The sequence below is a fragment of the Micromesistius poutassou genome, assembly GCF_964030765.1.
Source record: "Micromesistius poutassou genome assembly, chromosome: 5".
In the NCBI taxonomy this organism is placed as follows: Eukaryota; Metazoa; Chordata; class Actinopteri; order Gadiformes; family Gadidae; genus Micromesistius; species Micromesistius poutassou.
In genome coordinates this window covers 3325303-3345795 of record NC_140275.1, presented here as the reverse complement: position 1 = coordinate 3345795, position 20493 = coordinate 3325303, and the positions used below count along the sequence as shown (strand labels likewise).

The following is a 20493-nucleotide window of genomic DNA, read 5'->3' as shown; positions in this document are numbered from 1 at the left end:
ACCTTCGCCCCGCACCACGCCGTGCTTTCGGTTTCTCTCCGCGGGGAAGCCCCGGGGATTCATTCTACATGAATGAGTTGTTGCACTTAATGTTGAGCCACTGTTTTTCATTCATGTGTGTTGGTTCAATTAACATACATAGGCTATGAATCTGAATGAATATATAGTGGCCATCCCCAAAATGCACCAGAATACAGGAAATCACATCTGCCAAATTCAAAAATTTCTGGGGGAAGACCCCCAGACCTCCGTCCATAACTACACACACCAACAAATTTCATCACCAGCCACCACTGATACAGACATGACATCTACACATCATTTGTTCTCATTTTTAATTATTTTGTAGCTTCTTTCATATCCAATTAGGTGAGGGTTATTTGGCCCTCTGATGGTGATGATGAATAAGTGTGGCCCTCTTTATCATGAAAGTTGCCCATCCCTGATGTAGATCAAGGTGTGATGGTACAAAGGTGATTTTGTAGTTGGATTTGACTCGGACTTCAGGGTGTCCCCCCCTCCCCCCCCCCCCCAGACCCCCTGGATATCAGAGGGTCCCCCCCTGCCTCCCAGCTCCCCCCAGTCCCCTCACCCGATCCGCGCGGGTCAGCAGACCCGGGTTCTGTTGAGATTTGAGGTTTGTTGATCTGACGAGTTGATCTTAAAGGTGAAACTGGGGAGGAATAGAGCGGAATCGAACCACAGACCTCTGGAGGAGACACCATGGGGGGACAACAGGGGGGAGAGCAGGAGAGAGAACATGCTGCATACTGCATACTGCTGTTAGATGGGCCATTTGTCTCGTGTTTTTCACCATTGGTTGGTAGCTTAGTGGCCAGCGTGCTTGCGAGGTTAGTTTGGGCAGGGGCTTCTGAATATGTGTTTTCCTTGGATTTTGGCACAAGGGATTATAACATCTGATCCTGTGCATAAATGAAATACTGATCTATTTTTTATTAGTTAGTTTAATCATTGTTTGATAATGCCGACTCCTCCAATCTCAATCTCAATCTCTAATCTCTAACAGCTGGAGCATGTCTGTCAATAGCTCAGCGAGTAGAGCATGCCTGCGAGGCAGAAGGTCTGAGGGTTTGAACCCCAACTGCAGCTGGTCTATGTTGTACTCCTGAGTCACTGAGGTGACCCTGGGCCACCTGGTGGTGATGGGCTGGTCTCCGCTGATGCTACTTCCAGCAGTCTCTCCGGAGAAACGGCATCAAACTAAATCAGTGTCAATGATTGACCACTTCCAGCACTAGGGAGGTTTTGTCCTCACAGGGTCACCACTGCACACACGCTCAGCAGGAAGCTGCAGTTTCGGCTATGGATCCTTAACTTAAGAGTGATCCTCAGTGTTGTTTTGCCGAATCCACCATTTCCCTTCACATTTTTCCAGATTCAGGCAGGCCTGACACTGTTTCTGCTTGCAGCTATATTAGAAACACACAATGACTATGTTTGAAAAAACACCAACATAGGCAGGACTTGAACCCTGGTCTCCTGCACTTTAATCAGCAGGTCTTACAACTGCACCACTCAGAGACTTAACTATGCCATGTCTGAAGTCTTCTCTTGCATGACAATCTTCGAGAGTGCAAACAGCTTTATGTCAACAAAACGACCATCATTAGCGGAACTTGAACCTGCGTCTCTATGGCTGATAACCACCAGCCCCCCCCCCCCATGTCACCAGTAAAGCCTGAGAGATCTTGTCCCTTGATTTGACATCCAATTCACGTCACTTGGCACATTTTCAAAAAGTAAGAAACAGAAATGCAACTATTCACATGATAGAATGGCCAACAATAAAGAACAAACGATTTTTCATACATATCACACTTCAGCTATTTAGCTAAACGCTACAGGCTATCTGTAGCCTATTCTTTTAATCTGCCTGAATAGTAATACACCTGTATTAGGGATTACTTTAACAACTAATTATGATTTTTTTTTGCCATCAACTCACTTGAAAATCCTAGGGGGGGACCTAGGGACATTGACGACAGAAAATAATTAGTTTGTTAATTTAAGAATATTCAATATCTACCTACATAGCAATGCACGCATATTGGTGAATATACAATGTATTTCAACAAAGAAAATAAGAAAGAAACAATGTAATCTTTCCTGTTTTAAAGTTTAGTCTCGGTTTAGGAGGTGCAACACCATGAACCTTGTAGCGCCGACTGCTATCAAGATGAATCCCCAAGACACTTAAACGATAGAGATAATTATAGGTCGATGCTGTAGCATAAACAGCACAGAAATACCTGCAGGCACCTTCCACTGAACAGGCCAGTACATTCCGCCAGTCGCTGGAAGGGATAGGGTGAGGGATGAGGGTGTGTTCAGTGTGTTGCCATTGGTAACCGCAGCGCTGGTTGAAACTATATTCTACAGACTGGACTGTTAATGCTTCTCACACACAGACACACGTCTTTAACAAAACACAAACAATCTTTATTGACACTTTCATATTAATTTCATTGCACATTCAAAAGTGAATCAAAGTTACCTTTGAACTTTTCGTAGAACGTCAAGGGAACCTGAGCAAAGGTCAAAGGTGATGGAATTATGAAGAAATTTCAAAACGCTGCCAGAAGTCCATGAAAACGTGCAATGAAGCGACCATGATGGTGTGTGTGTGTGTGTGCGTGTGTGTTAAAGTAGCAGTATGGTATAGTTTCAATCCAAGCTCCGACAGTTTAATTCCTCTATCTGACATTACAACAAGAGGGTATGAACAACTCACTAAACTAACAAATCTTTACACCAAGGTGGTGAAAAAAATCCATTGAGGAGACCAGTGTAGACAAGAATTGTGGACGCACAAATCCGACGAACAAATCACAAAAATTAGTGTTACAGAAACTGGTAGATTTCAGCAGAACGTCGGTTTCTCAAACATTCAAACTTCATGGAGGTTACATCTTTATTTAAATAGAATGTGGTCCTTCATCTCAAGTGTGTGTGTGTTCACACACACACACACACACACACACACACACACACACACACACACACACACACACACACACACACACACACACACACACACACACACACACACACACACACACACACACACACACACACACACAGCAGCGTTGTTGGAAACGAGGAACAGATCTTCTTCAGAATCTGGTCTGAGACCCCTGACAGGTTTAGGGTCTAGATCCCTGGTCTGAACACCTGACAGGTTTAGGGTCTAGATCTCTGGTCTGAACACCTGACAGGTTTAGGGTCTAGATCTCTGGTCTGAACACCTGACAGGTTTAGGGTCTAGATCCCTGGTCTGAACACCTGACAGGTTTAGGGTCTAGATCTCTGGTCTGAACACCTGACAGGTTTAGGGTCTAGATCCCTGGTCTGAACACCTGACAGGTTTAGGGTCTAGATCTCTGGTCTGAACACCTGACAGGTTTAGGGTCTAGATCTCTGGTCTGAACACCTGACAGGTTTAGGGTCTAGATCCCTGGTCTGAACACCTGACAGGTTTAGGGTCTAGATCCCTGGTCTGAACACCTGACAGGTTTAGGGTCTAGATCCCTGGTCTGAACACCTGACAGGTTTAGGGTCGAGATGCACCTGGGCTTCTGCTTGCTGGGCTACACTACAAGATGAATCCACTACAAATTAAACCTAACATGAAAAAAAGTTGTTTTTAATAACGTAATAGCCAAATTTTGCTAGCAAAAAAATAGTATAGAAAATGGGACAAATACAAAAAGATTTGAAGTTATGTTGGAAATGTTGGGGGGGACCTCTAGGACCTGAGGCTGCACACACACACACACACGCTGGTGTGGGGACCTCTAGGACCTGAGGCTGCACACACACACACGCTGGTGTGGGGACCCTAGGGCCGTGTGGTACTGCTCAGCACTACAGAGTGGAAACACTTATTCAACTGGGAAGCATTGATCCTTACTGGGGGGAGAGGGGAGGGGGGGGGGGGTGGACATGATGGGATGTTTCAGAGGGACGTTTATTAACTGAAAATAATGTAAGATAGTAATGATTCAAGAGAAATGCACAAAACAGCTTAACTCTCAGTAGAATTAGTGGTCAAGAGCTGTCAATCAGCCCACCTGCAGGTCAGTGCTACGTCCCGTCCAAAGAAACCATAATTAAATCGTCCCCAAATAACCTTGTGCAAGAATGTGTGGGGGGGGGGGTTTCCACTGCAAGACAAATAGACAGAAAGAAGGACACAGGGGATATGACATCATGCCAATCGGCAGCACATGCCAATCCACCCCCGTGTTCTGAGAAGTCATGTGACTTCTCATAAATCAGTCGCCATATTTGGGCGCCTGGATTTGGATAAAGAAGCATGTCGCATGATATTATAAAAACAGAATAATTTAGACGGCTCTCATGTTATAACTGATCCTAATATCCAGGCAATAGATGGTACAGCTATAACGGCTACGACCGTCTCATTATCCAGCCTGTCAGAGGAACTAGTTCTAGACTAGTTCCCACATGTCGACCATCGCCTCGTGGCCTCGCGTGTTCACTCCTTTGGTTTAATAGAGGGCGTTAGCTTCCTGACCGCGGGGGTCACACCCTCGTTTACAGTCTGGCTATCAACCCCGGACACACACGGCGTCTACGAGAGGGAGCGGCGGTCAGGACACCCAGAGTCAGGCTTTGAGGACGCCGCGGCACAAGACGCCGACCTCGCCGCCCGCGTCAAGACGTGGACAGACTCCAGAGAACGAGGGAGGGGCTGGTCATTTACAAGATGGCGGAGACGGGGGGGGGCAGCGCCCGTTGGTGACGGATGGGGATGGGGTAAGAGGGGGGGGGGCTTGGTTAGGGCAGTGTTCCAGGCCCCTGGGGGGGGGGGGGGGGGGGGGTGAGTCTAGTCCTTGTCTAGGTCCAGGTCGGTCCCGAAGGCCTCGGTGATGGCGGCGCCCGGCCACTTGGCGCCAGAGTCCACGAACATGTGGGGGATATCGCTCCCGAAGTAGATCTTACTGTTGGCCGCGATGGCCTGGAACTTCACCAGCTGCAGGTAGGCCGGGGTCAGCTTCAGCTGAGGAGGAGGAGGAGCGAGGAGGTGGTGAGGAGGAGGAGGAGGTGACCAGGAGGAGGAGGAGAGGCGGTGATGAGGAGGAGGTAACCAGGAGGAGGAGAGGAGGAGGAGAGAGGAGGTGACCAGGAGGACAGGAGAAGAGGTGATGAGGAGGACCAGGGAGAGGGAGAGGAGGAGAGGAGGAGGAGGACCAGGGAGAGGAGGAGAGGAGGACCAGGGAGAGGAGGAGAGGAGGACCAGGGAGAGGAGGAGAGGAGGAGAGGAGGACCAGGGAGAGGAGGAGAGGAGGAGAGGAGGAGAGGAGGACCAGGGAGAGGAGGTGAGTTGCACAGGAAAGCAGTACAGGTAAAGCGATTAGATTAAATTGCTGTTTTGGAGCCTAATTCACCTTACAACATTTGCTACAATAGTACAATTTGTACTGCAGTTTGCTTCCTAATCTAATAGTACTGAGTAGTAATAAACGTGTCAATAGCATCATGTAATACTGAGCAGACATGAGCCTGTCTACAGCATCATGATCTAGTCATACTGAGTAGACATGAGCCTGTCTACAGCATCATGATCTAGTCATACTGAGTAGACATGAGCCGCCGTCTATAAGGGTTCATCCACGAGGAGGGACTGACGGAGCGTCCAGAGCTCTGGATGCAGACTTCCCCTCCCTGGAGCCACAGCCCCGGAGACCCCGGGGGGCTCCCATCCTGAGAGAGGAGGGGGGTGGGCCCGGTACTCCAGGGGCCTCCCAGTTCCCCATGCCAGAAGAACACGGCGAGGAGCAACTCCAACGCCCCTCCCTGCTCCTCAGCGTGCTCTGGTGGCGGAGATCTCTAAATGGTAAACGGCTGTAGCAGTTCTGTTGACAGTAGCGCAGCGCACCTCTGGATCAGCTAACCGCCGCCAGGGTTACGCAACACGCAGAGCCCAAGATCAAGAGCAGATGTCGGGGAGAGCGCTCAGCGGTCCGACCTCCCCAGCCCCGGAGAGCCTCGGGTGTTTTGTTTCCGGCTCTCCCTCGAGGCTTCGATGTTTATTTCAGCACATAAGTTTAGATTTACTGAAGGGCTATTCTAGTGGTCTCTGGGGTCCGGAGAGGGCCAAAGCCCGGGCAGACGTCCCGCCGGGCCCCTGGTGTGTGTGCTCTCTGACGGGGTGGGGGGGGGGCCCTCGGGGGACTCACCTTGTTGGCCTCAGCGAGCCGGTTGGCGGTGTAGAACTCGGCGTCGGCCCGCGCCCGCTGCCGGGCCAGGAAGCCGGCGTCTGTTGGCACGGCGACGGGGTACAGACTTTAATTGTCGGAAAACTATTTTGTCTGACACATGGACATTAACATTTACATAAGTCGCTTTCATCCAAAGCGACTTACAATAAGTACATTTGTCAGAAGAAGAGAAACGACAACATATCTCTGTCGGTACAGTAAGGATGTTCATAGAACCAAGTGCCAAGCACTGACTATCACTAGGTTAACCCGTTCCCCGTATACAACAAAGATAGGTAGGTAGGTTAAGTACCAGAAGAACAGACAGAAGCAGACACTTAAAACTAGGTTAAAATGTTAAAACTAAACAAGCTGCTGACGAATGAGGCAGGCGTGTGTGAGCTGGTGAGGAGTGATGAATGAGAAGGGAAAGGGGATGAGGGAGGGGTTCTTCATTCTGTTGGACAATGTACTGGAATGTTCCAAATACTTAAGCCGCAATTACCACCCCCACCACCATTAGGGTTGGGTATCGTTTGAAATATTTTGATTCCGGTTCTATTTAGATTCCTGTAAACCGATGCCTGTTCCTAAACGGTTCCGAAATCGATACTTTTTTCTTTTTTTTATAGAAATGCCATGCCAACACTGATTCTTTGAAAATTCTTTGAAAATTCTTTGAAAATCGAACTATTTGCGTTACTGTAAAAAAGAAAAGAAAAAAAAGTTGCTATATGTCAATGAATTTGAAGTAGTGCTTATATCTCCACCTTGAAAATGCCAACTTTTCATCGGATTGCTCCGGACTCGCTGTCTCTGCTGCTTCTTCGAATCTGTTTGGTGTGTGTGGTGCGCGACTGCGCGTGGCCTGGCTTGTGGGTAAAAACACTGGCTCCGATTGGCTACCATGAAACATGACTCCTTAGCCAATCATAATCGCTTATCTCTTTGTTAAACCTGGTCTCCTCACTAGCAGTTTGTGTGTGGAGCCTGGTGTGTGCACAGTTTATTCAATCAATTCACAGTAACGCACCGCATTTAACTGTCAGTAACGATAACGGCGTTGTAACGACGGAAACAGTAATTAGTTTGATTACCCCGTTACTGAAAAAATAACGGATAATAATAAAGTGTTTCATCAAATTGGAGGTATTTCCCCCCTTACACAAAATAGTTGTATTGCACTTGCATGTGCTGCTCATTTTTGGTCATTTTTTGTTTTAGTAAAGTAAAGCCATACTTTAGAGCGTTTTACTTTGGACATGATGGCTGCAGCTGGGCAGAAGAAATGTAGTCATTGGGTCCGGGTAGAACCGACCATGTTGCCCCCGGTACCACTCGGTACTCGGTACCCAACCCTAACCACCATATACTGGGACCTGGGGATATATAGTGGGGATGTATAGTGGCAGCTGGGGATGTATAGTGGGGATGTATAGTGGGGATGTATAGTGGGGATGTATAGTGGGGATGTATAGTGGGGATGTATAGTGGGGATGTATAGTGGGGATGTATAGTGGGGATGTATAGTGGGAGCTGGGGATGTATAGTGGGGATGTACAGTGGGACGTGGGGATGGACAGTGGGACGTGGGGATGTATAGTGGGACATCACTGACCTTCTATCTCAGAGATCTTCTTCTCCGTCTCCTTCTCCATGACCTTCTGTCCAAACTTGATCTCTGACACCTGGGCCACCTTCTCCGCCTCTGGAAGGGGGGGGGGGCGGCCGGGGGAGACGTTAGAGACGTGTCAATTCACCCCCCAGTTACACCAGCGCGGGTCCCAGGACTGTCACTGGTTTATCGCATGGACCGCCGTCCAACTGCGCCTGTGTGGACGCACTGCGCTTCATCCGTGGTGTCGTTGTCTCCAATGTGTACTGGTGCAAGGCCAATTCATACTTTGCGGTCACGTGACTACCTTGGATACCTGGAGGGCAACAAACGCTGGCAAAATGGCGATGAACAACGGCCAACCAGGGGAATTGCAGCCTTGCAGATTTCCGATACTTAAATAAATCAACTATTTAGACCATTTGTCACAAAATGTTAAAATTAGATACGAAGAGAAGATAAACATACTCGGAACTTGTGATCCATACACAGCACCCGCTGATGTAGGTTATTCATTGCTTTGAAGCTGGCAAAGACGCTACCAGACTTGGAGTTTGGAGATATTTACATTTATCTCATAGAGAATCCGTCACCTTATACCGCACAACAATTGAAAGCCTACGGATAGGTTAACAACGCTGTCGTATGGGAGGTGAAAAACAGGAATATCTTCATAATCAAAGCAAAGGTGAATGTTACTATTCCACCATCCACTATGAAATGTCCCCTTTTGTCCGCGATTACATAGCCAATGTGGTCTTATTATAGCCCGATCATTCACTAAAATACACATAGAAAGATTAAAGCATCCAGCATATGATTTCAACAATGTGTGAGGGCAGGGATGATCGCACAGCTGCTGTTACAGAATGCTGCGCGATTTAATCTGCACAGTGGAATGAGCGCTGGGCGAAGATGTTCGCGCATTTCAGGAAGCAGGGCGATTCCGTACAAAAATAAATAAAATGTCTAATTTGTCAGTTTGCCATGTGTATGTCTGGCACAAATGCTCCCGTTGAACTAATCTTTCCATCATGGCGGTATTTGGACTGAGAGGAACCGTCTGAAAGGACCGTTCGTGTGGTACGGCGACGCCCTGATTAGGTTACGCCGCTCGAGTCGCAGCTCGACTCGACTATTGCTGGAGTTCTTGCCCGCCAGCCAGTGGTTGTGACGTCACATGCAAAGTATGAATAGTGTGTGTAATCAAGTGTAATCAAATGAAGCGGTTCCAGGTCTCTGCTTCCTTGTCTGTGTTCGGAAGCCTCTTCTCCTGCCATCATTGTTGTTTATGTCTGGCCCCTGATTTCCTTCCCGACCCTCAGTGTGCCCCTCACTAGGTTTGAGTTTGACCCCTGGTGTAGAGAGGGTGGGAGGGGGTGTGGGAGACAAAGCAATGATCCCAATTGGATGTTCATCATTTTAAGGATCTCACCAATCACAGCCTTTAACCTCTCAGTCTCCGCCTCCTTCTCCACCACCTTCTGGGTCTGCTGGGAGATCAACAGTTTGGTCTTCTCGCTCTCCCTGAGAACAGACACACAATAAACACACAGATATCAGAGTACCACCCGGTAATGGGAAGCAGATGATGCGTGTGTGTGTGTGTGCATCAAGACTTACATGAGCTCATAGTTCCTGCGAATGCTCTCCGGTATGACAGGCTTCGTTACACGAACTGCCTGAGAACGAGTGACAAAGACGGAAAATGAGAGAGAAAGAGATAATTACTTAGGTTACTATTAGGTTCTTATGACTTCTCCGAAATGTAAATGTACGTTATTAAAGATTACCAGAAGCCACAAGTCTCAAACCTGCTTCACTAAACCTGCTTCACACTGTTCACAAGCTGTTTTTAACAGAAGCTCCAGGATCTTCCCCAATAACCGGACGGCCAGGACTGATCAGCCCCGTTCACGAAGTGGGGAGCAGTCTGACCCCAATGAGTACTGGGGGTCTGAGTCAACACCAGCCTGCTGAGAGGCTCTGTGTGATCAGGAACAAAAGACTTATAAAATAATGCCTTAAGCAAAAACAAAAACAAAAAAAAGAATGCCTTTGACCAAGTTTGGCCTGAACATCTGTTGTTTAAATAAACAGAAAGTGTTGCTGGAGGAAAACCAACAACATCATGAAGTCCATGAACAAAACAACAAATGTAGAGGGAAGATAGAAACACACAGAGTTCTTTCTGCACAGCGGGCAGAAAGAACTGGGTGTGCTAGTTGGCCTTTCAGACGGGGTGTGAGACAGACGGGGTGTGAGACAGACGGGGTGTGAGACAGACGGGGTGTGCGACAGACGGGGTGTGCGACAGACAGGGTGTGAGACAGACGGGGTGTGCGACAGACAGGGTGTGAGACAGACAGGGTGTGAGACAGACGGGGTGTGCGACAGACAGGGTGTGAGACAGACGGGGTGTGCGACAGACAGGGTGTGAGACAGACGGGGTATGAGACAGACAGGGTGTGCGACTGACAGGGTGTGAGACAGCCAGGGTGTGAGACAGACAGGGTGTGAGACAGGGCCGAGGAGTGAGACAGGGCCGAGGAGTGAGACAGGGCCGAGGAGTAAGACAGGTAGCAAAACCAAAAGAAGGATAATTGACCAAAAGACCCAGCCGCCACAAATACGCATTCCACCTAGAAACTGTTACTCTGCAGAGGGAGAAAGACAGACAGAGAGGGAGACAGACAGACAGACAGAGAGGGAAACAGACAGACAGACAGACAGACAGAGAGGGAAACAGACAGACAGACAGACAGACAGACAGAGAGGGAAACAGACAAACAGACAGAGAGACCGACAGACAGAGAGGGAGACAGACGGACAGACAGAGAGACCGACAGACAGAGAGGGAGACAGACGGACAGAGCCTCAAGGCCAAGTCCTATAAATAGTCGGTTTTCGAGTACAGATATTCAAACAGAGGAAGGGAAAGAGAAAGGGGGGTTGGGGTCTGCTCATCATGTGATACTCCAGAGGAGATCCAGAGAGACAGAGAGGCTGAGGCTGTTAAGATCAGGTTATAAAGGCTAAGTCATGGTGAGTTGAGTGGTGAGGGACCACTCTTCAGCACTGGGTCCACTCCTATAAGACAATGTTATTTTAACTCCTTTCACAAGAAACCCTCCCCCACTGCAGAGGCTAATCTTCATCTGGTCTGGCTAACGACCTAAACACTTTTTACTGTCGGTTTGAAAAAGACTCATTCACGCCCCCCTCCCTGTGCTTCACAGTTAGCGCCAGTAAACACGCGGATATTCAACAGATCCCTGGAGCTGTGTGAAGTCGCCTCATGCTTCAAAAGCTCCAAAATAATCCCTGTCCCCAAGAAACCCACCATCACTGGACTAAACGACTACAGACCCGTGGCACTGACTTCAGTGGCTATGAAGTGTTTTGAACGCCTGGTACTGGCCCATCTGAAATCCATCACCGATCCCCTGCTGGACCCACTGCAATTTGCCTACAGGGCAAACAGTGGGTCAGTGGATGATGCAGTGAACATGGGGCTGCACTACATTCTGCAACACCTGGAATCAGAATAGGACCTTTGCAAGGATCCTGTTTGTGGACTTCCTGACTGATAGGAGCCAACATGTGAGGTTGGGAGCCATCACATCGGATACAAGGACTGTCAGCACTGGTGCTCCACAAGGGTGTGTCCTGTCCCCTCTATTGTTCTCCCTCTACACCAACGACTGCACCTCGGGTGACCCGGCTGTCAAGCTCCTAAAGTTTGCAGACGACACCACTGTCATTGGTCTTATCCAGGACGGTGACGAGTCTGCTTACAGACTGGAGGTTGAGCGGCTGGTATCCTGGTGCAGCCAGCACAACTTGGAGCTTAACACTCTAAAGACTGTGGAGATGATAGCGGACTTCAGGAAACACGCCCCCAGCACCGCCCCCCCTCACAATAGCAAACAGTGTGGCGTCCAGAGTGGACTCATTCAAGTTCCTGGGAGTCATCATTTCCCAGGATCTGAAGTGGGAACACAACATCAGAGCCATACTCAAAAAAGCCCAGCAGAGGATGTACTTTCTAAGGCAGCTGAAGAAACATGGCCTACCACAGGAGCTTATGACCATCTTCTACACAGCGGTCATCATACATAATATATTATGTATATTATGTATATTTTGTACATAGGATTTGTCTAATACCTACCTGCTACTTGTGCTGTGTCCCATGGCACGCAGCCTATTTCTTCCCTATGTGGAAATTTTCTATATTGTGTGCATATGTGTGTGTGTGTATGTTTGTATGTCTATTGTCTACTGTCTGAGAGAGTGTCCACCCTACCGGAGTCTAATTCCTTGTATGTGTGCATACTTGGCCAATAAAGCTGATTCTGATTCTGATTCTGATGAGGCTTTGTAGAAGTGAGTTCAAATCAAGGTGCAACTTTCCAGTCTGATTCTTCCATGTAGACCGCGGAGTCAATACTATTCGTGAGCTCGCGCAGATACCCAAAGCCGCCGCCACATTCCTCCCGTGGTTATTTTAACTCTCTCTTTCTCCTTCTCCTCCCAATATTATTCCTCTTAATTCATCACAAAACCCAGTATATAGAAAACACACGACACAGGTCGTGCATGAATGGCCTCCTTCATCCTGGGCTGGTGGAGGTCTCTATTGCCGCTTTTCCACCGACAGTATCAGCTCGACTCGACTCAACTCGCCTCGACTCGACTCAGTTTGGTCGAGTTTCCATCTAAAAAAGTACCTCTTCAATGTGGGTGGGTCGTAGAAAAGAACCTCTCCAACATGGGCGGGTCGTCATTAGGTTTTAATCACGGGAGACGCGATTCCCGGGAAATCTGAATCTGACTAGGTACTTTTTTTGCCAATGAAAACGCAAAAAAGGCGTGGCGAGTCGAGTCGAGACGAGCTGGTACTGGCGGTGGAAAAGCGGCATAGGTGGAACATACAGCTGGAAATGGGGGTGTGATGAGTCACCTCCACAAAGGCCCATTATAAAGGAGGGTGAGGATGATCAGGGAGACAGGGGGAGGAGAGAGGGGAGGGGGTGGGGGTGGATGGTAGGGGGGTGGAGGAGAGAGGGTAGGGGGTGGAGGAGAGAGGGGGGGGAGGAGAGAGGGAGGGGGTGGAGGAGAGAAGGGAAGGGGTGGAGGAGAGAGGGGGGGGAGGAGAGAGGGAGGGGGTGGAGGAGAGATGGGAAGGGGTGGAAGAGAGAAGGAGGGGGGGGAGGAGAGAGGGGAGGGGGGGGAGGAGAGAAGAGAGGGAGTGGAGGAGAGAAGGAGGGGGTGGAGGAGAGAGGACGGGGGGGGGGGGGAGGAATAGCAGTGGCCTGCTGCTGACGGAGTGTTTAAGTAGTGTGCCAAAGTGTGTGTCCGTCACGCCCCAGAAGGGTTGACCCCTGGTCAACGGGAGCACGAACGACCCTCTCCAGTATGACATCATGGCTTCTGTGAGCGTCACGTGAGCAGGCCGCCGCACTCCCGACGAGGTTAGCCTTAGATTAGCCTCATGCTAACTCATGCCAGTCAATACTATTCGTGAGCTCGCGCAGATACCCAAAGCCGCCGCCACATTCCTCCCGTGGTTATTTTAACTCTCTCTTTCTCCTCCCAATATTATTCCTCTTAATTCATCACAAAACCCAGTATATAGAAAACACACGACACAGGTCTTGCATGAATGGCCTCCTTCATCCTGGGCTGGGGAGGTCTCTAGGTGGAACACACAGCTGGAAATGGGGGTGTGATGAGTCACCTCCACAAAGGCCCATTATAAAAGGAGGGTGAGGATGATCAGGGAGACAGGGGGAGGAGAGAGGGGAGGGGGTGTGGGGGGGGAGAGGGTAGGGGGTGGAGGAGAGAGGGTAGGGGGTGGAGGAGAGAAGGGAAGGGGTGGAAGAGAGAAGGAGGGGGGAGGAGAGAAGAGGGGGGGTGGAGGAGAGAGGGGTGGGGGAGGAGAGAGGGAGGGGGTGGAGGAGAGAAGGAGGGGGGAGGAGAGAAGAGAGGGGGTGGAGGAGAGAGGAGAGAGGACAGGGGGTGGAGGAGAGAGGGGGGGAGGAGAGAGGGAGGGGGTGGAGGAGAGAGGGTAGGGGGCGGAGGAGAGAAGGAGGGGGGAGGAGAGAAGAGAGGGGGTGGAGGAGAGAGGGGTGGGGGAGGAGAGAGGACAGGGGGTGGAGGAGAGAGGGGGGGAGGAGAGAGGACAGGGGGTGGAGGAGAGAGGGGGGGAGGAGAGAGGGAGGGGGTGGAGGAGAGAGGACGGGGGGGGGGGGAGGAATAGCAGTGGCCTGCTGCTGACGGAGTGTTTAAGTAGTGTGCCAAAGTGTGTGTCCGTCACGCCCCAGAAGGGTTGACCCCTGGTCAACAGGAGCACGAACGACCCTCTCCAGTATGACATCATGGCTTCTGTGAGCGTCACGTGAGCAGGCCACTGCGCTCCCGACGAGGTTAGCCTTAGATTAGCCTCATGCTAACTGGGTTGATTATGGCTTGGAGCGGATCGTTCACATTCAGGGCGTTTAGCAGACGCTTTTATCCAAAGCGACTTACAATAAGTACATTTGTCAGAAGAAGGAGAAACAATATATGGCTGTCGGTACAGTTAGGACGTTCATAGAAACAAGTGCCAAGCACTGACAATCGCTGGGTTAACCCGTTCCCCGTGTACAACTAAGATAGCTAGGATAAGATGCTACACAAGTACTATTGTTAAGTGCCAGGACGTACAACATACAATAAGTACGTAAGAGGGTGTGAGAGGGGATCACATCTCAAACAGATAATAATGAACACAGGTCCAAATTGGACAGTTTGCCCTGGGGGGGTCCGGGTACCTGTATGATGAGCCCAGGAGCCATGGAGTTCAGATCCTCCTGCAGGGTCAACTTCAGGTTCTCATCGATCTGGTCTGGAGAGAGAAACGGGCACACACACACACACACACACAGACACAACACACACACACACACACTTTAGCGGTTCTGATGGGTGCCTCTCCCAAACCGTCAGTTCTCCCAGCAAGATCAGCCAGCCAGTCAGCCAGTCAGCCGAACCAACAATCAGCGAACCAACAGCCTTCTGGTAAGGACTGCTTCATGGACCGTCGCTAATATGGATTTCATAAACCCCAGGCTGTTTGTTCCCTGTCTCCAATGGGTTGTGCAATAGGTTCCGGGAAGCGGTGACAGCATAACCTCCAGCTTCCCAGGCCCTGGGCCCGGTTAAGGAGGGATAAACACACACAGATGTTGTACAACACTATATACTATGAGATGGCGGAGTAAGCACACACAGATGCGCTACAATACACTAGGAGGAGGTACAGAAGACCCAGGGGTTAACAAAGGCCCTGTTTCCCAGAGCACAGCCCAATGAAGCTGAAAGCAAAACAACTAGGAGGTTAGCCGGGCTTCAAGCTGCGTAAATTCTTCTACATTTATTCTAGGTACACGTCGTTAATGGAGCGGTGTTTGTGATCAAACCCTCATAACGCCTCTCCACGCTTCACTTAAAAATCTGCATGTCATCTGGTGAAATGGCTTCCTTATGGCCGCGCTGCGTTGAGCGCTCTGCTGCAGAACGCAAACGCAGCAGTTCAGCACTTTGAGCGTCCTGCCAAGAGTTCCAGTGTGGGGGTTCACTGTTCTGGTGATCACTAGCTCTTTATGGACCAACACAGCGCTAAAGAACCACTGTTTACATGTTTCCATTGCTCTCTGAGAGAATCTGAGCACTTCCCCTGGTGTGTTGGTGAAGCCAGGACAGACGGCTATGAGGCTTTGAAGGTGTTCTCTCTGTGAACACCTTCAAAAGAAACCTTAAAACATATTTCATTCTCTTTAAGCACCTTGTATTGCAATTATGTACGAAAGGCATTATGTAAATAAAGTTTGATTTGATTTGATCACAGAACCTAACTTAGTGAACGACAGGGTAATACACTACAGCGCCCTCTGTTGGATGAACATTACTTTGCGGAATGGACTTTCCCCATCTCTAAAGTCTGCATGTCATCAGTGAATACATTTGCATTTACATTTAGCTGATGCTTTTATCCAAAGCGACTTGCAATAAGTAAATTTGTCAGAAGAAAGAAAAACAACAACAACAACAATAATATATCTCTGTCGGTACAGTAAGGATGTTCATAGAACCAAGTGCCAAGCACTACCAATCGCTAGGCTAACCCGTTCCCCGTGTACAACAAAGATAGCTAGCAAAACATGCTACACAATGCTAAATACTATTTTTAAGTGCCAGGACACTCAACATACAATAAGTGCGTGCATTAAATGCCTGGACATACAACGTACAATAGGTGCATGAGAGGGGTGTGGGGGGATCGTGGATGCCTGAGCTCCTCTTACCAAACAGGCCGATGTAGACCTCCTGCAGAGAGTGGACGCTGCAGAACTGGTTGAGCTCGTGGTGGACCTTGTTGAAGATCAGGGCCTTGTCGTAGTCCGCCGTGAAGTTCCTCACGATGTCGAACACTGCAGCGCGGGACGCAGGGAGCACAGTTACACGCGGAAAGGGAATCAGTCAATCACAACTGTAGTAGTAATGGTGGTAAGAACATGATATATGATGGACGACCTAAGGGGGAATCACCCAATCCAAACGCTGGTAGTGCTGACGCTGCTCATCACTCACGGATGAAGACGTGCACTAACAGCTACAAGCTAACCCTAACCCTGAAACAGTCAACGGAGCAAAGAGAAGCAGCTGTTTAATGCAGCGCACTACTGCTTCTTCCCAGTAGGGTTGGGTGCTGTCCCCTAAATTGGCAGGTGACGATGTTTACAGTAAAACATCACGGTGGACGAGGACATCATCAGTGTTGGGGGGAGGGGGGGGTAGGCCTACTACTTCGCTTTTATGGCAATTTTGGGGATTTAGACCTGATGAGAGTGGACAGCCAAGGGACACGACTGACATTGTGTGCAAGATCTGCTCATGTGGCATCACGATGGTGGCTCTCCATCGCGATGTCGGTCAGCCATCACCACAATCGCCACAACCCTTCTTCCCAGTGTATTTCTGCCAGAGAACCACGAGGCCACTGAGTGTGACACACCGCTCTCTCTTCAACCCGTTCTGAGGAACCACGTCACGTGTTCTTCCCGTGTATTGATGCGTCAACGTCCAGACCTTTGATACACCTCATAGAAGAGACCGGGATGAGGGGGAAATCGTACCGACGCAAGAGATTGCGTCATTTCCCCCTGGAATACGCTGATGTACGTATTTGATAAGCCTCATAGAAGAGACGGAATGAGGGGGAAATGAGTGAAATTAGTCATTTTTCCCTGGAATACAAATTTTTGTAGTGTTGTCGTGTTGTCTAAATAAAGCTGGATTTGATTGTAAACGTTAAGTGTTACAAGTAAAACGCCACATGGAGTTTTAACCAGCACTTCGCCTCCATTTTGTGGATTTTCGCGCCTTTTCCTGTTTTGTTTAATGGCTGAAGGCTTCATGGTTTACCTGTTAGTACCATGTGTAACTCTGGTGTGATATTGTGTTTTATGGTTTACCTGTTAGTACCATGTGTAACTCTGGTGTGATACTGTGTTTTATGGTTTACCTGTTAGTACCATGTGTAACTCTGGTGTGATATTGTGTTTTATGGTTTACCTGTTAGTACCATGTGTAACTCTGGTGTGATACTGTGTTTTATGGTTTACCTGTTAGTACCATGTGTAACTCTGGTGTGATATTGTGTTTTATGGTTTACCTGTTAGTACCATGTGTAACTCTGGTGTGATATTGTGTTTTATGGTTTACCTGTTAGTACCATGTGTAACTCTGGTGTGATACTGTGTTTTATGGTTTACCTGTTAGTACCATGTGTATTCCTGGTGTGACATTGTGTTTTGTGGTTTACCTGCAGAGGGAACCAGGAAATTCACCACCTCTATGCGGTCAAAGTAAATCATCACTCCTCCACTGGGGAGAGAACGAAACAGTTGTAGCGTTAGTAAAACACATAAACACCATGAATAAAACATAAATAAAAAACATAAAAGTACCACGAATAAAACAGATAAATACCAGGAATAAAACACCTACATAAAAAATGATCTAAACAACATGAGAGCCAATCAGATCAGGGGGCGTACCTTGTGCCACAGGGAACATTCTTCACCTCATCCGTCTGGAGGGTCGTCTGCAGCAGGGAACCAATCAGAGCTATTCAGGAACACTACAATCCCACAGTATATACAACATATACATTATAGATCTATATATATATATATATTAGGGGTGTGCATCTCTCCAATAAAAGACGATTCGATGCGTATCTCGATACATGGGGTACGATACGATTCAGGAACGATACATTTTTTAAATGGAACGATTCGATTCAGCTCGATTCAGAAGAATCGAGCTGATTCTTCTGAATTTCGCATCTTTTAAATCAAAATCGATTTTCCGATTCAAATCGGTTTTTGTTACACCCCTAATATATATATATATATATATATATATATATATATATATATCTATAAAATATAGATATGTATATATATTTATATCTATACCTATATAGAGCTATAAAGATATATATATATATATATATCATATAGATATGTATATATATATATATCATATATAGATATGTATATATATATATATCATATATAGATATGTATATATATATATCATATATAGATATGTATATATCATATATAGATATGTATATATCATATATATATCTGTATATATATATCATATATATATTTGTATATATATATCATATATATATTTGTATATATATATCATATATATATTTAGTATTGTGGAGTCATAGCAGTGAGAAGCCGTCTCACCTGAACTGGTTTGTAGCTGGTGATGAACGGCAGCATGAGATGGAAGCCCGGCCCGCTAGTGGTGGTCAACAGAGCTCCTCCCCTAACACACACACACACACACACACACACACACACACACAAACACAAACACACAGATACACAGAGACACACACACACACACACACACAGACAGACAGACAGACAGACATAAAGAAACGCACAGGGATTGTATTAGACTTGCTGAACAGAACAACTGATGGTGTCAGAGTTGTTTGAACAGTTGAACACACATGATAAAGAACCAGTGTTACCCAATGCTTCAGCTAGACAGGCGTCTCCAACAGTTAGAGATAAGGCCTATTCTTAAACACAGTGGAACAGGGGTTTGGACAGGGGCTATAGGAGACGGTGGGAGTGTATGAGTCTGTGTTTGAACCGAGGTGTTACCTGTAGTAGACGCCCGTGTGGCCCTCCTCTATCTTGTGCACAGAAGCAAACAGAGCTGCACCACCGATGGCCGCAACAATGGAGAATATGGCCCCCCACTGAGACATCCTGGAGGAGCAATCACACACACATCGCCTTCAGCTCAAGCATCGCGTTTCCATCAAAAATGTCCAGGGCTGCAGTTCAGAAGGGCCACCGCCTTAGAGCCGTCCCGCTGGGGGTTTAACCGCCCGTTCTCAGCGGGATAAGCCCGCCCTCACCTGGGACGGTCCCGGGTGGGTGACCTTCCCCGGTGACCCTGACCTTCCTCCGCAGCGGTAAGAGGATTGACTCAAGTCCGACCCGCGGGGAGCGGTGGACTGCTCAATGAACACGAATAAACGAACCTCTTCCTAAGTATCTACTCGTGAGTATCTTCCTAGTTGCAATGATGCCCACCTCTGTACCCCGACATTAGATGAGGATAATACTGCTGCGTAGTAGTATAGTAGTAGTAGGAGTATAATAGCAGTAGTATTATTATTATTATTACTAGTATAGTAGTACTAGTACTATAGTAGTAGTAGGAGTACGTTTCACGTTGGTACAATCAGTGGCAGTGGTAAATGTCATTGTAGTGGAAGTAAGAAATTGATAATTAGCAGAGTCCGTTTGAGATCCGATTGCAACTTTAAACCCGATCCACTAAACCGGTGTGACGCCGAATCGTGAGCGACGTCCAACTTAACGTCACAGTGAAGCTCCGGCGTGAGATGAGACCGCGGACTGTCCGGGTCCAGCCCTGCGGGGGTTAATACATTAAAATGAGTGCTAAAGGCCCTATAGGGGGTATTTACCTGTATGATTCACAGACGTCCGCTCGACTGATTCAGGATCCTTGTTTAACTTCCGGGTTCTGCGTCGTGCGTCGCCGTGACGTCAGTAGCGCGACAGCAGGGTGCGTTTCGCGGACCGACCGGCAGATGGCGCCAGAGACCAGTGGAGGTTTATGAGCGGTGCATTAACCCAGGTTTTTTTTTTATTGGGTTTTGGATTTTAATACTTTAAACAAATTTACCTCCTCAAAACAAACACGATGCATGCATCTAAACGTACAGGGTACGTGTCTAGTGTGTGTTGATGCTTTCTATAACAGGAAATAAGATGCACAAACATATAGAGAGGTTGCTGCAGGCTCCTAAGATATACGCCTCGTCACTTAAAGTCCTAGCGTCCGTTGGACTCGCGGTTCCCGTTGACGGGTCGTGACAGAGGACCGGCCGCCTCGCGTTTATACCGCGGGCCTCCCGGGACACCCGAACCGTGACCCCGCACGGCCCCGCGGCGCGACGGGGACGCGCGTTGTAACGAGGAGAGGTGGGGGTGGGGGGTAGGTGGGGGGCGGAGA

The 20493-nt window shown here is 48.3% G+C and overlaps 1 protein-coding gene across 1 annotated transcript; it reads right to left on the bottom strand.

The window, feature by feature from the left end:
* Window positions 1-2438: 2438 nt before the first annotated feature.
* Window positions 2439-19986, bottom strand: LOC311343723 (erlin-2-like). Its single transcript, XM_084468666.1, has 12 exons — window positions 19943-19986; window positions 19107-19214; window positions 18678-18759; window positions 17967-18013; window positions 17732-17793; window positions 16212-16337; window positions 14679-14752; window positions 9484-9542; window positions 9296-9387; window positions 7864-7953; window positions 6225-6304; window positions 2439-5044 (listed from the first exon to the last, which is right to left on the bottom strand). The coding sequence occupies exons 2-12, from the start codon at window positions 19211-19213 to the stop codon at window positions 4871-4873; spliced, it is 993 nt and encodes a 330-aa protein (XP_084324792.1). The 5' UTR covers window position 19214; window positions 19943-19986; the 3' UTR covers window positions 2439-4870.
* Between the last annotated feature and the right edge of the window lie 507 nt (window positions 19987-20493).

Coding starts and splice junctions, on each gene's coding strand:
- LOC311343723 (XM_084468666.1), bottom strand. CDS start 19,213: ATGTCTCAGTGGGGGGCCATATTCTCCATTGTTGCGGCCATCGGTGGT. Junction 18,760..19,106: donor CACACGGGCGTCTACTACAG/GTAACACCTCGG, acceptor TGTGTGTGTTAG/GGGAGGAGCTCTGTTGACCA. Junction 9,543..14,678: donor CTCCTGGGCTCATCATACAG/GTACCCGGACCC, acceptor ACTCGTTCTCAG/GCAGTTCGTGTAACGAAGCC.